Genomic DNA, 20,370 nt, shown 5'->3' on the forward strand with positions numbered 1-20,370 from the left:
TATTGGAAAAGGGTGGGAGGGGGGATAGAGGTAGGATATAAAAGGTAAGTGGCCCAACCACTTTGGTGTAATTTAAAAAGTGTACGTGAAATGATAAGATATTCTTTAAGGGGTATAAGACTAACCCATCAGAGTCACATAGATATAACAGATATATAAGTACATGACTCTGAATTGGTAGTAATTATACAAGTTGCAATTGCTTTTTTTATTTTTTTTTTTTTTTTTTTTTTTTTCGATTGCACAACGGATATTTATGCGACAATGAAGGCAATAATTTTCTGGCCAGTTTATAGAATTACGTGACAATGGCTTCTTACAGGTGGTGTCCAGCCATAGTAAATAGCATAATTTTTACATTAGATTGTTATATAAGATGTCTCCCTAATTGGGGGCGATGATGTTCTCAGTATACATAGAAGGGTTCTGGTGCTACCCAATCTTCTTCATCAGGGAGGTTGCTCAATATCATGGGTCGATGGTAATCATCTTTATGTATAAAACGACGGACCCTTTGTGGGAGAGTCATTCTTTGAGTCCTGTGAGGAGGAGTATTGATGATATAATCCGTGGTATTTACCACTTGTATAGGATGTTCTCTATCTGGCATGTATAGTTCTTGCATTGTATAGAGTTGTTTCTTTTTTAGGGTGTCAAGGCGTACATTTATGGCAGTAATATCTTGTTGTATGTGTAAATCTGCCATTTTAACTCTGTCTCTCCTCCTGGTATCGGTAATGAAGCGAAGAGCTCTATTCTGGACCCTTTGTAACCGTAGCATGTTGGTCTTTGTTGTTAATGACATTGGGACACAAGGGTATTCGAGTATTGGTCTTATTATCATTTTATTCAGATGTTTTTTGATATGTTGAGGGGCTTGATTGAATCGAAAGAGACTGCTAAGACCGGCTTTGGCTATGTTGATCTTTTTAGTTACATGAGATGTTGAGTGGAGCAGCCTGTCTATTTCATATCCCAAAATCTTGTTAGGGTTTCTAATGGCTACAGGTGTACCTCTGATGGAGATACCCCCTTTATCTTCAATTGTTGATGCAAAACATCCTATCGTGCTAACAAGGACCTTGTCAGGATTAGTCGTAATTCTCCATTTCTTTTCCCAATTAGATGTTCTACGAAGTTCAATATTCATTTTTTCTATGACTCTCTCATACTTGTATTTTCCTGTTACCGGAGTTGATGAGACGACATGAATAACATCATCTGCAAACTGTGTCACAATTGTATCATTAAACTCTGGTTGAGGAAGGTCATTCACATAAATGTTGAACAGAATTGGACTTAGACAAGAACCTTGTGGGACACCAGCTGTCGGTATAAAAGGCTCTGTCGACCTGCCATGAAAGGTGGGAATGATTTTTCTTTGAGTTAAGAAATTATATATTAATCTGAGAAAAGTCCAGTTATGGTCTGGTAGGTCAATGAGTTTGTATATAAGGCCATCATGCCATAAGCTATCAAAAGCTTTATGAACATCTCTGGTGGCAATTAAGGCAAGATTGCCCTGATGTTTTAGACTTGCTACAGTATCGAAAATAACATTTATTGCATGATTGGTACCTCTATGTGTTCTAAAACCAAATTGTTTTTCAGTAAAAAAAGTGATTAAACTCCATATAGTAGTTCAATGTTGGAAATGACTTTCTCAAGAACTTTTCCAGTGACTTCAAGTAAAAATATAGGTCTACAGTTCCCAGGTTGGTGGATGTCTTTATTGGGCTTACTAAGAAAGATCATCCTAGCAGTCTTAAAAACAACTGGAAAATGTCCTGAGGCCAAGATGGCATTAAAGATATTTACCAAAGACTGTTTACAATTTCTGGGTAGGAACTTTATTTGTTTCATTGTTATTCCAGAGAGGCCAGGGGCTCTATTTCGCATTCTGCCAATAACCTGACTCATCTCTAGTAATGTAATAGGTCTAGTAAGCGGGTGGGTATCTTCAAGAGTTGAAGTATCGATGGAAGGTAGTGGTTGTAGATCATCCAAGTTCTCATCTCTCCATTCATTTACCAACTGATAATGATTATTGTTAAATTGACGACTGTTATTGTGGGAGAGAATTTTCTCCCATACATCACCCATCAAATTAGCCTGGTCCTGTGGATCGTCAAGTTTAATTTCAACATCTTCATCATCCTCATCAGTGAAGGTATGAACTAGGTAGTTAGGAGCCTTGTGCTTTGCCCCTAAAAGTTGTCGGATCTTACTCCAAAATTTTGCTGGTTCACGTTTATACTGATTAGCTTGAAGGACTAGCAATTTCCATAAGTCCCGTTTGTGATGACTAATCATGTTAATTAATTCTTGCCTTAATCGGTGCAGTGTAGCTACCGGTGATTGTCGCGTTTGAAGATGCCTTCGACATTCTGCTTGATAATTTCTTAAATTGTCTCTAATTTCCCTAGTAGGTTTATATTGTTGGTATATCTTTGTGGAAGCTAATTGACAAGTTGCATTAGTAGCTTCAATTATTCGATTATGCAGGGACCCGATTGCATCATCAATTGCAGTGGAAGGTAGATTTTCCAATGACACAATTTCATCGTCACCCAGAAATGCCCTGAAGGGGTCAAATCCTAGGGTGTTAAGATTGGGTTTAGGAGGTACAGGGATTCTAAATGGAGAAGTTTGTAGTTGTATTATAACAGGGATATGGTCAGATCCTACGTTTCCACCAGGAGATATACGACAGTGAAAGATGTCACAGTCTTTGTTTGTCAGTACTATATCTGGTGTCCCTGGATGAGGTCCAATGTACGATTTAAAGAATGGGCCTTGAAATGACAAGTTTCTAGCTGTCATGATATTAAATAGTTGTTTTCCTTTTAAGTCACCCAGTGGAATACCAGCTCCACAGTTGAAGAGGGCAGGGTGATGAGCATTAAAATCTCCTGCTAGAATTGTTGGAATATTTCTGCTTAATATCCTATGTAGAGGAATTGACTCTATATATTGTTGTCTCGGGGGAAAATATCCAGTTCCTATCACTAGTTGTCCATGAGACGTTGTCATTTCTATTGCAAGAATGTTATCTTCATCAACATGAATATTTTTAAATGTATAGCCTAATTTAACTAAGATGGCTACACCACTAAAGGGTCCTCTCGATTTCTCCACAGTAGAGTAACCACGTAATTTAATGTGTTGATCAACTCTTGCAGCTGTCTCGTTCAAGAGTATAACATCGGGATTGTAATTATGTAGTTCAACCTCAAGGAGGTAACGGTTATTAAAGAAATGTTGAACATTAAGTTGGAAAATTGTAATCCCCATTATTTCTTGCACTTCGCTCGTGTACTGCGGTCTGAACGCCTGCAAGTAATGTCATGTTTGGTATCCACACTATCCCTGGTGGACTCGTCAAGGGGAGGAGGGAACTTCTGCGTAGTTGCTTGTGTATTAAAAATGCCATCATCTTCACTAGAGGTGGTAATATTAACAGACTCATTAGAATCGTTAGTCATCTTCAGAAAACTGAGGTATGATATTCCCAGTTACAGGAAGCAGAGGCTCGTGAGAGTTAATCGAGCTACAGGAACTGTAAAAATAAAAGATCAACAGTAAGGTATAGCATGTGTAGAATACCTAGGATAACCCAAAAAAGTCACACTGGGTTCGGTGTCTTTGATGGGTGACACTGTCATGCAAATTCGGGTATCATCAGCAAAGGACAAGCTACGGTGGCTTACATCTCTATGTCAGAAATGAGGATGAAGAACAGGATGGGAGCCAGTACTGTGCCTTATGGAACAGAGCTTTTCACTGTAGCCACCTCTGACTTTGTTTACTATTTGTTAGGAAGTTATAGATCCATCTAGCCGCTTATTATTCCTTTATTACGCATTTTGTGTGCGGTGTCCAGTAGCTCGATCGCTAGCGCACTCAACTCACACACTGAGGTCCGGAGTTTGAATCTCCTCCGGTACGGCTGGAAAACATTAGGGACATAAGGCACCTGCTGTCCCTGTTCACCCATCAGTTTAAAATGGATACCTGAGAGTTAGTAGACTGGTGTGGGTCGCATCCTGGGACCAAAACTGACCTAATTTGTCCGAAATGCTCAGCATAGCAAACGGTTTTCTATACAGTAGTGTCATTGATGTCTGCTAGCATAGCTGAGTCCTAGCAGACATCAATGACACTACTGTATAGAAAACCGTTTGCTATGCTGAGCATTTCGGACAAATTAGGTCAGTTTTGGTCCCAGGATGCGACCCACACCAGTCTACTAACTCTCAGGTATCCATTTTAAACTGATGGGTGAACAGGGACAGCAGGTGCCTTATGTCCCTAATGTTTTCCAGCCGTACCGGAGGAGATTCAAACTCCGGACCTCAGTGTGTGAGTTGAGTGCGCTAGCGATCGAGCTACTGGACACCGCACACAAAATGCGTAATACCTTGTACTTGTAGTATATAAAGATATATTATTATTGTACATATACTTGTAGAGATAAAGATATTATTACTGTTACACCAGTAAGCTTACGCAAAGACCATGTCATAATGATGAAGTAGTTGTGAGAGGCAGGAGCGACCTTATATGCTAGCAAAGTACGATAAGATAATTATGATAAGGGTGTCCCGTAGCTCGATCGCTCGAGCACTCAGCTCACACACTGAGGTCCTGCGGTCGATCCCCGGTACGGGTGGAAACATTAGGACGTGTTTCCTTAAGACACCTGCTGTCCATGTTCACATAGCAGTTTAAAATGGGTACCTAGGTGTTAGTCGACTGGTATGAGACAAAATTGACCTAATTTGTCCGAAATGCTCTTCGTAACAAGGGGTTTTGTGTATAGTAGTATGTCATTGATGTCAGCTAGGACTGTATACCTTGTACATGTACTTGTAGATATAAAGATTATTATTATAGTTGTTTTGTGATTGTATGAATATACACACCGAGAGATGTATACCCCTCGGTGTATATACACTAAGGTTAATTTAATTACTTTTAAGGGATTAAAGTATTCTTGTCAGGTGGTGAACAGCATCCCAGTGGAGATAGTCACTTTACACTATATATGATACTTGTGCTTATATGTACCAATGCCTAACTTACTGAGTAGGTTCCATGCAGTTTTAATGACTCTGGTGATAGAATAGTTAGTTTAGTTTAATAACCTCATTGTATTCCCCATAGTCATCACGTAGACGGTAGTCAGAAGGTTACAGAGGCACATGATGTGTCTTAAACTTCATTAACCAATGCATTACACCCGAGCTATACATGGAGAAGTTCCACTCATTCCCTCCTCCACTAGCATTATACGCATCATTATACCCATTATGTACCTCTGTAATCTTTTGACTTCCCCCACAGGATGGGTATGAAGTGCATAATAAACATATTAACCTCAACTAACATCGAGAGGTGTATTTATCTCAGCGTATATATATGCTTACAGTTTAATAAGTCCCATTTTAGGGTTTAAAGTATTCTTGTCTGGTGGTAGATAAATTAGGTACAGCTTCGGTGGTCACTGTTGAAGGCGATAGGTTTTATACCCCATTAATCATTAACATTTGTGTTGTAGTGTTATGAGGTAGTGTGTGAGTGGTGGCGCTGGTGTCAGCAGTGCCAGTGGTTATGGGGGAGACACTGCAGGGAAGTGCCACTATGCCTCAACCTCAGCCACTTTCCGCCAGTCACATAGGGTAAGACTTTAACATATACCCAAGACAACCTTGTAAAGATCATGTTGAAAAACAATAAAATATGAGCACACTTCACTACTACTTGTTCAGACTGACCCACCCATCAGAATGTACCGCTATTTACAGTGCACAAATTTCCTAATATATGTATATATATATACATATTAGCATGCAGACACTTTTTGATATTCATCTTGCACATAAACATGACAGTTGAATGTACTGTACATAAATATTTGTGTAGTACAGCCAAGATTTGCCACGACAACACTTTCTAATTTGTTCTGCCAGACAGTATACGTATGTAGTATATATCAGTCATAATATATAATGAATTTTAACCAAATCTTCCATGTCAGTAACTGCCAGTTTTCACTGATTGCCACACTTATTTACATGATTTTTCAAACTGATTTTCACCTGGAAATATCCTTGTAGAACTTGAGAGATACTGTTTGGTTTCACTAGGTTATCCTAGGATAAATTCTACATGCTTTACGATACAAAATTATTTTTAAAGCTTAAAATTATGAGGCCTCAATAAAAATATGTCTGTGCAAAACGGAGAACATTTTATTAGGGTTTTCGTCCATGGGGCAAAATATATTTATTAAATGTTCTAAGTTTTATTCAAGTCTTTGTTGCAACAGTTCCCCTCAAGGAAGGTTCCTTGATGTTGGTGAGGGGCTCTTGATTTAGGGAATTGGATTTGTGCTCCAGTTCCCCGAATTAAGCCTGAATGCCTTCCACATCCCCCCCCCAGGCGCTGTGTAATCCTCTGGGTTTAGCGCTTCCCCCTTGATTATAATAATAATGTTGCAACAGTTTTTTTTTATATTTATATACCCAGTACAGGTATTTATGCTACTGTACTGTATATATTTTTTCATGAATGAAATACTTGTGCAGCACTTGGGTATCTTTATTGTGGAAATTTTTCCAATCGGTGGCTCTATCATACCAATACAGAGACAAAGATATGAGGTGATCAGTCCCTAGAGATAGACAAAGACAGAATTTTTTTCTTTGCAGAGGTTACAATGTGTTATTACACTTTATAATTCGTTAGGTACAAAGAAAGCCACTCATGCCCGTGCATTTTGGGCAGACTAATCCTAATACTTAAAAACTACTTAATTCTAGACAATGGTAAGAGTACAGCATATGCACAGGGGTGGCACTTGTATACTGAATGTACTGAAGGTAAGTAAGGCAAAGCAGTTGGAGGAAGCATCACAGGTGGGCAGAGCCCCTCTGCTACCTGTATACATAGCTATCATAGTGTATATAAGTGGGCAGTCTCTCTCTGCCCACCTGTGACATGACCTCGACTGCTTTTCATCACCTGTTTTCAGCATATAAGTCCCTTCCTTATGCATTTGTTGCACTATTATCCAGGCTGATAGACTTCCACCCCACCAGGAATTGAACCCGGGCCCTCTGTGTGTGAAGCGAGAGCTTTAACTACCAGGCATTTGCACTAGTAATGTAAACTATAATAAACGCCTATGTTTTTCCTCAAGTAAATATAGAATAAAAAATCAAGTTTTTTTTCTTAGAAACGTACATGGAAGTTACAGTGGTTGGGGTCACAGTTCACTTGATTGCAATTTGAATATAATTATGATACACTTAAATTCCAGTAGTAGTTATAAGTTTATTTTAAGGCTGCCCAAAATGTTCTGCATAACCAGAGGCTTTCCATAAAGTATGTCAATAATGTCACTTTTTTCTGAATTATGTATAAACCATACTTTGTTAGAAATATAATTTATCTATATCATCTATTATCAAATATATGCTTGACAGTTCTTTTTTGAGATTAGGTTATACATGTATATAAAGGAATTACAGCGTACTATATAGAATTAAAAAATTACAATATTTCTTAGTATTTACAAACATTGTCTCTACGTCCACAGCAGGACTCGAACCTGCTAACTCTGTATCAGGGTCCACAGTACTTTACCATGGAGCTAGACCCAAGATTTTCTTGGGTCTAGCTCCGTGGTAAAGTACTGTGGACTCTGATACAGAGTTAGCAGCTTCGAGTCCTGCTGTGGACATAGAGACAATGTTTGTAAATAATTTCACCTGTTTGCAAATTGTTAAGCATTTCTTAGTATATTAATTGAGATTTGTACTATATTTATTGATTACTTACCCTAGAATGTCCCTACACTTGTATCGTTTCCTTGACCAGTTGAATTGATGGAGTTCATCTGTTTATATGAAATTTTGCCCTTTTATAGGTTATAACATTGTCAAGTCAGAGTCAGATTTTATTTCCAATAATTATAGGTTGTTTCTTTAATAATGGGATTGCATTTTAAGAAAAACCCATTGTTGTTGTAAAGCATTTTGAGAAGACTAACACTAGTACTTGTGAATTAATGCTTAATACTATTATAGGTATTTGTATATGGATAATAAATAATTTAATTTTTTGTGACAATTCAGTAGGAATAATTTCTGTACCTAATGACATGTATTTGAGTGCAGTAGGGAGGCAGTTGAATAGGATATCAGTATAAAATATAATTGACACTGTATATGTGCTTGTGTTTCATATTGTTAGTTTATTGTCTGCTCTCTGCATGCTTAAATTGCATCTTCTGTCACTGACAGTTTTTTTGTTTTTAAGTACAGTATTGTGCATTTGTTTTTTTATGAGACCATTTCATGCATATCAAAGGACCCAAAATTTGTAACCAACCAACCTAAAGGGCAAAAATTGCTTAAGAAGTATGTTTAAAAATATCTCCTAATCTACATGTAATATTATTTACCACAAATGTGTAACAATCATAAACATTTACTGTATGAATTGTAATCCAAACAACTTTATATAAATATTATTCATATTAATAATAATAATAATAATAATAATAATAATAGTAATAATAATAATCTTTATTTCTACAGGTATATGACACAACTGATACGGGCCTAGTTGATATAATTGACATACCTTATAGAAAGCCCCTGGAATGCAGAGCATTTCAGGCAACTTAGGTTAATATTGTCCTCAGGATGCGACCCACACAAGTCGACTAACACCCAGGTACCTACTTACTGCTAGGTGAACAGGGGCAGCTGGTGTAATGAAGCATGTCCTACATTTCACCTGTCCTGAGGATCGATCCCGGACCCTCAGTGTAAGCTGAGAATGCTATCGACTAAAACCAAAACTGTTTTATTCCATATCCAAATACCCATACTAGTAGTAAGTGGTTCTTAAGTACAGTACTAGTTTTAATCATAAGAACATAAGAAAGGAGGAACACTGCAGCAGGCCTGTTGGCCCATACTAGGCAGGTCCTTTACAATTCATCCCATTAACAAAACATTTGCCCAACCCAATTTTCAATGCTACCCAAGAAATAAGCTCTGATGTGCAAGTCCCACTCAAATCCAACCCCTCCCACTCATGTACTTATCCAACCTAAATTTGAAACTACCCAAAGTCCTAGCCTCAATAACCCAACTAGGTAGACTGTTCCACTCATCAACTACCCTATTTCCAAACTAAAACTTTCCTATGTCCTTTCTAAATCTAAACTTATCTAATTTAAATCCATTACTGCGGGTTCTCTCTTGGAGAGATATCCTCAAGACCTTATTAATATCCCCTTTATTAATACCTATCTTCCAGATTTCTTTACAAAAGGCTTTCCTTGGAATATACAAAAATTGTAATCTCAGAGCTGAATCCACAGCCTGTAATTCTGGAAATTAATTTTGAATGCATAATTTGATTTTGACTAAAATAATTCTAACCAACCCTAATATAACTAGGCTTGGTTAAGTGGAGTAATGTATGTAGAAATAACTTTTTTTTCACATTTTCACTTGAAAAGTATACAGTATTATATCTTCTGAATCAAGAATGCAGGAAAGGAGGAAGTGTATACTGTCCAATAAGCATGCAGTATACAGTGGTACCTCGAGTTTCGAACAGCTCCTAACCTGAACAATTATGTAAGTGTATTTTTGTAAGTGGTTTTCTAAGTGTATTTTTGGGGGTCTGAAACTGACTAATCTAATTTACAGTATTCCTTGTGGGAACAAATTCGTTTGGTATCAGCACTCGAACAGCCTTCTGGAACGAATTAAGTTCATAACCGATGTACCACTGTATTGTCTTGTAATTGAATCTCAGGAATGAGGGACTTCATAAACATTATGTAAGAATTTGAAATAATCTTTGTAAAATATTTAAAACACTTATTTTTTTTATAGGAGTTTTGCCTACTTGACGGTGAAGGATCGCCTGCCAGTTATTCTTACTCGTGTTGTTGATTATCTCTACAGGGAGAAGGACTCGTTAGGAAACAATTATGGAAAGGTGAGAATTGTGACACATTGTGTATGCATGTACATACTGTACTGTAGTATGTATTATATATGTGACTATACAGCATAAGTTAACTCACATAAAGACAAAATAATGAGAGGAAAGTAATAAGAGATCTGTATGTTTTTGCTTCATATTGAGGCCTTCTTCAGCAAACTCAAATATTAATAAGAAGCTTGTATAGCAGAGTGAGGGACAGAAATGTGACCACAGGGCAAGGGTTGTGATAGCATCAGGTTTCTGTAGGTTCGTGAAATATTGAATTTGTCATGATTCCATAACATCTGAATCAAGAATTTTGCATTTCTGCATATAATTTGTTATGCATCCCTGTACAGTATAATGGAACCAGTGCCCCAGTTACTAGTGAAAATGTGATTATTAATGTGTGGAAAACTGCTGAACTGTTTTGTACATGTCTAATAAATCTTGTTTGTTTAATAATTCTAATTCTACTGATTAAATTTATGCTAAACAAATGCATTACAGTTACCTGTTTTGTTAGGATAATGAGTTATAATTTTGTTTTGACTTAAGATTACATTTTTCATGTGGTAAGAGATTAAAACATTACCAGGAGTATCAGTTTTCATTGTGTTGCTTTTATTTTTTATTGTACTACAGTATATGGTAATTATTATTGGCTCTTGATTGTTAGTGTACTTGGCTCACACTCTGAAGTCTGGGGGTCAGTCCCCAGTATGGTTGGAAACATTAGGACATATTTAAATTAAGATACCTGCTGTCCAATGTTCACCCATAGTAAAACGGGTACCTGGGTATTAGTCAACTGGCGTGGGTCACATCCTGGGATAAAATTAACCTAATTTCCCCAAAATGCTCTACATAACAAGGGGCTTTCTGTATAGTTGCATGGCATTGATGTCAGCTAGGCCTGTATCCCTTGTATGTACATGTACTTGTAGAAATTATTATTATAATTATTATTATTATTATTTTCTTTTTTTCAAAAAGTCGGCCGTCTCCCACCGAGGCAGGGTGACCCAAAAAAGAAAGAAAATCCCCAAAAAGAAAATGCTTTCATCATCATTCAACACTTTCACCACACTCACACATAATCACTGTTTTTGCAGAGGTGCTCAGAATACAACAGCTTAGAAGCATATACGTATAAAGATACACAACATATCCCTCCAAACTGCCAATATCCCAAACTCCTCCTTTAAAGTGCAGGCATTGTACTTCCCATTTCCAGGGCTCAAGTCCGACTATATGAAAATAACCAGTTTCCTTGAATCCCTTCACTAAATATTACCCTGCTCACACTCCAGCAGATTGTCAGGTCCCAAGTACCATTCGTCTCCATTCACTCCTATCTAACACGCTCACGCACGCTTGCTGGAAGTCCAAGCCCCTTGCCCACAAAACCTCCTTTACCCCCTCTCTCCAACCCTTTCGAGGACGACCCTTACCTCGCCTTCCTTCCCCTATAGATTTATATGCTTTCCATGTCATTCTACTTTAATCCATTCTCTCTAAATGACCAAACCACCTCAACAACCCCTCTTCTGCCCTCTGACTAATACTTTTATTAACTCCACACCTTTTCCTAATTTCCACACTCCGAATTTTCTGCATAATATTTACACCACACATTGCCCTTAGACAGGACATCTCCACTGCCTCCAACCGTCTCTTCGCTGCTGCATTTACCACCCAAGCTTCACACCCATATAAGAGTGTTGGTACTACTATACTTTCATACATTCCCTTCTTTGCCTCCATAGATAATGTTTTTTGACTCCACATATACCTCAATGCACCACTCACCTTTTTTCCCTCATCAGTTCTATGATTAACCTCATCCTTCATAAATCCATCCGCCGACACATCAACTCCCAAGTATCTGAAAACATTCACTTCTTCCATACTCCTCCTCCCCAATTTGATATCCAATTTTTCTTTATCTAAATCATTTGATACCCTCATCACCTTACTCTTTTCTATGTTCACTTTCAACTTTCTACCTTTACACACATTCCCAAACTCATCCACTAACCTTTGTAATTTTTCTTTAGAATCTCCCATAAGCACAGTATCATCAGCAAAAAGTAACTGTGTCAATTCCCATTTTGAATTTGATTCCCCATAATTTAATCCCACCCCTCTCCCGAACACCCTAGCATTTACTTCTTTTACAACCCTATCTATAAATATATTAAACAACCATGGTGACATTACACATCCCTGTCTAAGACCTACTTTTACCGGGAAGTAGTCTCCCTCTCTTCTACACACCCTAACCTGAGCCTCACTATCCTCATAAAAACTCTTTACAGCATTTAGTAACTTACCACCTATTCCATATACTTGCAACATCTGCCACATTGCTCCCCTATCCACTCTATCATATACCTTTTCTAAATCCATAAATGCAATAAAAACTTCCATACCTTTATCTAAATACTGTTCACATATATGCTTCAATGTAAACACTTGATCTACACATCCCCTACCCACTCTGAAACCTCCTTGCTCATCCGCAATCCTACATTCTGTCTTACCTCTAATTCTTTCAATTATAACCCTACCGTACACTTTTTCCTGGTATACTCAATAAACTTATTCCTCTATAATTTTTACAATCTCTTTTGTCCCCTTTCCCTTTATATAAAGGGACTATACATGCTTTCCGCCAATACCTAGGTACCTTCCCCTCTTTCATACATTTATTAAACAAAAGTACCAACCACTCCAACACTATATCCCCCCTGCTTTTAACATTTCTGTCATGATCCCATCAGTTCCAGCTGCTTTACCCCCTTTCATTCTACATAATGCCTCGTGTACCTCCCCCACACTTACATTCTGCTCTTCTTCACTCCTAAAAGATGGTATACCTCCCTGACCAGTGCATGAAATTACCGCCTCCCTTTCTTCCTCAACATTTAAAAGTTCCTCAAAATATTCTCGCCATCTACCTAATACCTCCCTCTCCCCATCTACTAACTCCCCTACTCTGTTTTTAACTGACAAATCCATACCTTCCCTAGGCTTTCTTAACTTCTTTAACTCCAAAATTTTTTCTTATTTTCATTAAAATTTCTTGACAGTGCCTCTCCCACTCTATCATCTGCTCTCCTTTTGCACTCTCTCACCACTCTCTTCACCTTTCTTTTACTCTCCATATACTCTGATTTTCTTATAACACTTCTGCTTTGTAAAACCTCTCATAATCATTCTGGATAGCTAAGTCTTTTAAATTATGCATTGATGATTTTTTCTTTGAATTCTTTTACACGGTAAATTCTTCAGGTTAAAAGTTGTTATCGTACCTTAGCTCATTACAGAATCCATCCCTATCTGTATACTACGACTTGATAGGATGTGACCCACAGCAGTTGACTAACACAAAAATATCTATTTACTACAATATAACTTACATTCTGGTAGTCTTTCTTCTTGAAATGGAAGTGGGTAGAATGGGTTGATGTGGGCCTACTGGGTTGAGGTGGATGGCCAAGGTTCTTGTGTTGATGTGGATGCAGAGTTCTTAGTTGTTGGCTGTATTGGAGAGCTTATGTATTCTGTAATGAGTTTTTGGTCTGTTCTACTTTTTGTTACTTTACCCAGCTGATAAGGCATCATTGCTGGCTCAAACATCCCTTTCACGTTGATGCTTCTAATCTTGTTAGGATAGTTTTCAATGAAAAAATTATGTGCCTTTACCATTAAAATGAAATTGCTCACATCTCTCTTCCAGTATTAACTGTTTATCTTCAGGTTGTTCATCATCATCATCATCATCATCATCATCATCTTTTAGTTGCCTCTCTTAGCTAGAAATTGAGCCCCACCAGTAATTTGTTCATCATCATCCATTTTAAAATTTTTTTTTACTTTTTCTTCATTCATATCTTCAAAGCCCTCTTTCTCCTCTCACAGTTCTTAACATTTATAATATCCTGGACATAACTCCTTACTGATGGAAAAGTCAAAGAAATTCTTCACCACAAAAGGTCAGAAATGCTCTCAGACTGCATTTATGGTTGATTTAACCCTTTCAGGGTCCAGAGGCCAAATTTCAAAGTGTGCACCAGGGCCCAAGAATTTAAAAAAAAAAAATTTGTTATTTTTTCTTATGAAATAGTAGATAATCTTTTTCTAAAGGTAATAAAACAAAAAGTACGAAATTTGATGGAAAATTGATGAAATTATGCTCTTGTGAATTTTGACGTGTCAGTGATATTTATGCATCGGCGATTTTGCCGACTTTGACTCCCATTTTAGGCCAATTACAGTATTCCAGTTGACCAGATTCTTAGCTATTTCACTAGTATTACTTCTATTTTATCGATTGAGCACAAGAAATCGCCAATTCAACTGTTTCAACTACAAAATAAAGTGATCGGAAATTGGTAATTTGGCCAATTTAACGCAAGGTTCAAAATATTCCAGTTTCAAAATAGGGTCCAGAATAAACAATGCAGGCATTCCTGGCACTAAACTAACATTCCCTCTGTTCATTAGTTAAATTTTCAGGCTTTAGAAATGAATTCCATTTTGATATTTTATTCAAACCAAAAAATAGAAGATTTGCTGTTATGCAATATTGTAATAATTGTATAAATAATATCACCACATTTGTGAATGTATATTAGACCCACCAGCTGGCGTGTATTAGATGTGTGAGGTCATTTGTTTACTCTTGAACATCGCCAAAAATTTAACATTTCTGCTACTTTGAACTCAGTTTCAAGCCATTTCCAGTAATAAAACTTATCAAAATCATCTCAATTTCTGTAATATATTTTCCATTCTATCAAATGAGACCAAGAAATTGCAAATACAACTATAAAAACATACGAAAAACACTGCAAAGTCACTGTTTTAATAAAAAATTATGGTCTCGGTTTTTTCTCTCATTATACACTGTGTGCTGCAGGATTTGTTTTATGTGGTGCACACATACCACAAATATGTATTCTCTCATATCTAGGCCCAAATTTGCTGCTCACAGCTTATCAGAGTGAGCTGAGTTCTTGGCATAGATCTATGGTTTGGACCCTCAACTCAAAGCCGTAGAACTATGGCACGGACCCTGAAAGGGTTAAGCACTTCATTCCATGGCACTTTTACATGTGTAAGTGCATTTGAAATATTAAATTTGAGTCTGAACTCTAGTGCACCAATCTGAGAGTTGTCATCCATTGCTGTAATGAGTTTTTCCATTATCTTGAGTGCAGTGGTAGGAGTAAATCAGATTATATCAGGTGTATTCGAGCAAATGAGTGCTACAGGAGTGATAGTATTATTAGATGAACAACTGTAGAGAGAGCAAAAGTTTGTTCAAATTTGTAAATTCAAGAATGATGTGGTTTAAAATAAAAGTGGACAAGAGAAATAAGTTAGAATATGCGTTTATGCAAATTTTGTGACTGGAATATAGAGGAGTAAGAGGTTGTCAAACAAAGTGAGAGAAATGCCTTGGGAGACCATTAAAATGAATAAAGCTGTTGTAAAGAATATACAGTAATGGTAAAGTTTGAATGCCAGGGGTAAATGACTATGGGAGGTCTTTATTGAATTGCATTTGATAATAGACAATTCTTATTTTGAGAAGAGGATAAGTAGGTATTTGGGTTATAATGAAGTGAACAGTGAAGGCAGTTTGTTAAGCTATGCATTGGTGCATTATATGTTGACCTCTGGATGTATAGTTTATGTAGACGACAAATATATACTGTGTTATTTTTTATTTTTTTTCTATGAAAGATTGCTTATTACCCAGCATCTATTTTAGGCAGCCCGAGAAGATTGTAAGAAGGTTATTGGTCGCTGTTCTCAACTAAAAAATGAAATGCAGACAAATAAAGACCTTCTGCCCCTACAAGCTCATCCTGATCCTTCATATCCATATGGTAAAGTGGATTTCCTCTTTATTACCTTTTTCTTAAATTCTACTTATTGTTACAATTTTTTTTTTTTACCATAGATTACACAATTCTATTTCATATCTGTATTGAGAAGCAGAAATGCTCTTCCACTAACTTATTTGTGTTTACAATCATAAATAAGTGCACATGCAAAACAAGGAGGTAGTACTGTACTGCAGTCTGAGTAACATATGAATCTTATGCAGCATTAAAGCATTATAAACATGAAGTGCATTTGGCAAAATATACATTTGCACAATTTACCACCACTAATTCTTATTACTAATTTAAGTTGGAGTAACGTACAGCTTTTTGCACATCAGTATAACAAACTTAACTGACACTCTGAGACCTAACCTAGTGAGCCAGACTAACCTAAAGTAACAAACTTCCTAAACAACACACTGTTCTCTTCATTTGTAATACTGTACCTTAATTACCAAGGTTAGAAGAATCACTTAGACATATATTTCCCAACTAGACTAAATGTGAACTTGTACATTAACCCTAGAAATAAAAGGACTAACCAGTGCACCACTTTTTCATGGTATTTAAACAGTGGTACACACTGCATCAAAAAAAGTTTTTTTTTATTTAACATGTCAGCCGTTTCCCACTGAGGCAGGGTGACTCAAAAAGAAAAAAAAAAGAAAAAATAAAGAAAAACTTTCATCATTCAACACTTTCATCATCACTCATACATAATCACTGTATTTGCAGAGGCACTCAGATACAAGCCAATATCCTAAACCCCTCCTTTAAAGTGCAGGCATTATACTTCCCATTTCCAGGACTTAAGTCCAGCTAACTAGTTTCCCTGAATCCCTTCACAAAATATTACCCTGTTCACACTCCAACAGCTTGTCAGGTCCCCAAAACCATTTATCTCCATTCACTCATGTCTAACACGCTCGCGCATGCTTGCTGGAAGTCCAAGCCCCTCACCCACAAAACCTCCTTTACCCCCTCCCTCCAACCTTTTTGGGGACAACCCCTACCCCACCTTCCTTCCCCAACAGTGAGGAAAATTGATTTAATATACATGCAAATTGAATTACGAGCTAGGTTATGGAACATATTATGCTCGTAAGTCAAGGTACCACTGTATGTATGTATGTATGTATGTATGTATGTTATTTTTTATTTATTATCACACCGGCCGATTCCCACCAAGGCAGGGTGGCCCGAAAAAGAAAAACTTTCACCATCATTCACTCCATCACTGTCTTACCAGAAGGGTGCTTTACACTACAGTTTTTAAACTGCAACATTAACACCCCTCCTTCAGAGTGCAGGCACTGTACTTCCCATCTCCAGGACTCAAGTCCGGCCTGCCGGTTTCCCTGAATCCCTTCATAAATGTTACTTTGCTCACACTCCAACAGCACGTCAAGTATTAAAAACCATTTGTCTCCATTCACTCCTATCAAACACGCTCACGCATGCCTGCTGGAAGTCCAAGCCCCTCGCACACAAAACCTCCTTTACCCCCTCCCTCCAACCCTTCCTAGGCCGACCCCTACCCCGCCTTCCTTCCACTACAGACTGATACACTCTTGAAGTCATTCTGTTTCGCTCCATTCTCTCTACATGTCCGAACCACCTCAACAACCCTTCCTCAGCCCTCTGGACAACAGTTTTGGTAATCCCGCACCTCCTCCTAACTTCCAAACTACGAATTCTCTGCATTATATTCACACCACACATTGCCCTCAGACATGACATCTCCACTGCCTCCAGCCTTCTCCTCGCTGCAACATTCATCACCCACGCTTCACACCCATATAAGAGCGTTGGTAAAACTATACTCTCATACATTCCCCTCTTTGCCTCCAAGGACAAAGTTCTTTGTCTCCACATGTATGTATGTATGTGTGTATATATATATATATATATATTTTTTTTTTTTTTTTTTTCAACAAACCGGCCGTATCCCACCAAGGCAGGGTGGCCCAAAAAGAAAAACGAAAGTTTCTCTTTTTAAATTTAGTAATTTATACAGGAGAAGGGGTTACTAGCCCCTTGCTCCTGGCATTTTAGTCGCCTCTTACAACACGCATAGCTTACGGAGGAAGAATTCTGTTCCACTTCCCCATGGAGATAAGAGGAGATAAACAAGAACAAGAACTAGTAAGAAAATAGAAGAAAACCCTGAGGGGTGTGTATATATATATATATGCTTGTGCATGTATGTGTAGTGTGACCTAAGTGTAAGTAGAAGTAGCAAGACGTACCTGAAACCTTTCATGTTTATGAGACAGAAAAATAGACACCAGCAATACTACCATCATGTAAAACAATCACAGGCTTTCGTTTTACACTCACTTGGCAGGACGGTAGTACCTCCCTGGGTGGTTGCTGTCTACCAACCTACCTATATAGACGGCCGACTTGTTGAAAAATTTTTTTTTTTTTTTTTTTTTTTTTTCCAACAAGTCGGCCGTCTCCCACCGAGGCAGGGTGACCCAAAAAAGAAAGAAAGTCCCCAAAAAGAAAATACTTTCATCATCATTCAACACTTTCACCACACTCGCACATTATCACTGTTTTTGCAGAGGTGCTCAGAATACAACAGTTTAGAAGCTTACACATATAAAGATACACAACATATCCCTCCAAACTGTCAATATCCCAAACCCCTCCTTTAAAGTGCAGGCATTGTACTTCCCATTTCCAGGACTCAAGTCCTACTATATGAAAATAACCGGTTTCCCTGAATCCCTTCACTAAATATTACCCTGCTCACACTCCAACAGATCGTCAGGTCCCAAGTACCATTCGTTTCCATTCACTCCTATCTAACACGCTCACGCACGCTTGCTGGAAGTCCAAGCCCCTTACCCACAAAACCTCCTTTACCCCCTCTCTCCAACCCTTTCGAGGACGACCCCTACCCCGCCTTCCTTCCCCTATAGATTTATATGCTTTCCATGTCATTCTACTTTAATCCATTCTCTCTAAATGACCAAACCACCTCAACAACCCCTCTTCTGCCCTCTGACTAATACTTTTATTAACTCCACACCTTCTCCTAATTTCCACACTCCGAATTTTCTGCATAATATTTACACCACTGCCTCCAACCGTCTCCTCGCTGCTGCATTTACCACCCAAGCTTCACACCCATATAAGAGTGTTGGTACTACTATACTTTCATACATTCCCTTCTTTGCCTCCATAAATAACGTTTTTTGACTCCACATATACCTCAACGCACCACTCACCTTTTTTCCCTCATCAATTCTATGATTAACCTCATCCTTCATAAATCCATCCGCCGACACGTCAACTCCCAAGTATCTGAAAACATTCACTTCTTCCATACTCCTCCTCCCCAATTTGATATCCAATTTTTCTTTATCTAAATCATTTGACACCCTCATCACCTTACTCTTTTCTATGTTCACTTTCAACTTTCTACCTTTACACACATTCCCAAACTCATCCACTAACCTTTGCAATTTTTCTTTAGAATCTCCCATAAGCACAGTATCATCAGCAAAAAGTAACTGTGTCAATTCCCATTTTGAATTTGATTCCCCATAATTTAATCCCACCCCTCTCCCAAACACCCTAGCATTTACTTCCTTTACAACCCGATCTATAAATATATTAAACAACCATGGTGACATTACACATCCCTGTCTAAGACCTACTTTTACCGGGAAGTATTCTCCCTCTCTTCTACACATCCTAACCTGAGCCTCACTATCCTCATAAAAACTCTTTACAGCATTTAATAACTTACCACCTATTCCATATATTTGCAACATCTGCCACATTGCTCCTCTATCCACTCTATCATATGCCTTTTCTAAATCCATAAATGCAATAAAAACTTCCCTATCTTTATCTAAATACTGTTCACATATATGCTTCAATGTAAACACCTGATCTACACATCCCCTACCCACTCTAAAACCTCCTTGCTCATCCGCAATCCTACATTCTGTCTTACCTCTAATTCTTTCAATTATAACCCTACCGTACACTTTTCCTGGTATACTCAGTAAGCTTATTCCTCTATAATTTTTACAGTCTCTTTTGTCCCCTTTCCCTTTATATAAAGGGACTATACATGCTCTCTGCCAATCCCTAGGTACCTTCCCCTCTTTCATACATTTATTAAACAAAAGTACCAACCACTCCAACACTATATCCCCCCCTGCTTTTAACATTTCTGTCATGATCCCATCAGTTCCAGCTGCTTTACCCCCTTTCATTTTACGTAATGCCTCACGTACCTCCCCCACACTTACATTCTGCTCTTCTTCACTCCTAAAAGATGGTATACCTCCCTGACCAGTGCATGAAATTACTGCCTCTGTTTCTTCCTTAACATTTAAAAGTTCCTCAAAATATTCTCGCCATCTACCCAATACCTCCATCTCCCCATCTACTAACTCCCCTACTCTGTTTTTAACTGACAAATCCA

The 20,370-nt window shown here is 37.8% G+C and overlaps 1 protein-coding gene across 4 annotated transcripts in view; it reads left to right on the plus strand.

Annotated features, from left to right (window-relative positions):
• Window positions 1-5,529: 5,529 nt before the first annotated feature.
• LOC128688378 (damage-control phosphatase ARMT1) overlaps window positions 5,530-20,370 on the plus strand; it is a 74,253-nt gene continuing 59,412 nt past the window's right edge. For 2 of the 4 annotated variants that reach the window (XM_070086769.1, XM_070086770.1), the window contains exons 1-3: window positions 5,530-5,681; window positions 9,924-10,029; window positions 15,803-15,920. In XM_070086769.1, the coding sequence (XP_069942870.1) occupies window positions 5,614-5,681; window positions 9,924-10,029; window positions 15,803-15,920 (292 nt within the window). In that variant the 5' untranslated portion in view covers window positions 5,530-5,613. Of the gene's footprint in view, window positions 5,682-8,606; window positions 8,746-9,643; window positions 9,663-9,923; window positions 10,030-15,802; window positions 15,921-20,370 lie in introns of those variants that run through there. The other 2 variants (XM_070086772.1, XM_070086771.1) reach the window with 2 other exon arrangements.

Source organism: Cherax quadricarinatus, chromosome 19, assembly GCF_038502225.1.
Source record: "Cherax quadricarinatus isolate ZL_2023a chromosome 19, ASM3850222v1, whole genome shotgun sequence".
NCBI lineage: Eukaryota > Metazoa > Arthropoda > Malacostraca > Decapoda > Parastacidae > Cherax > Cherax quadricarinatus.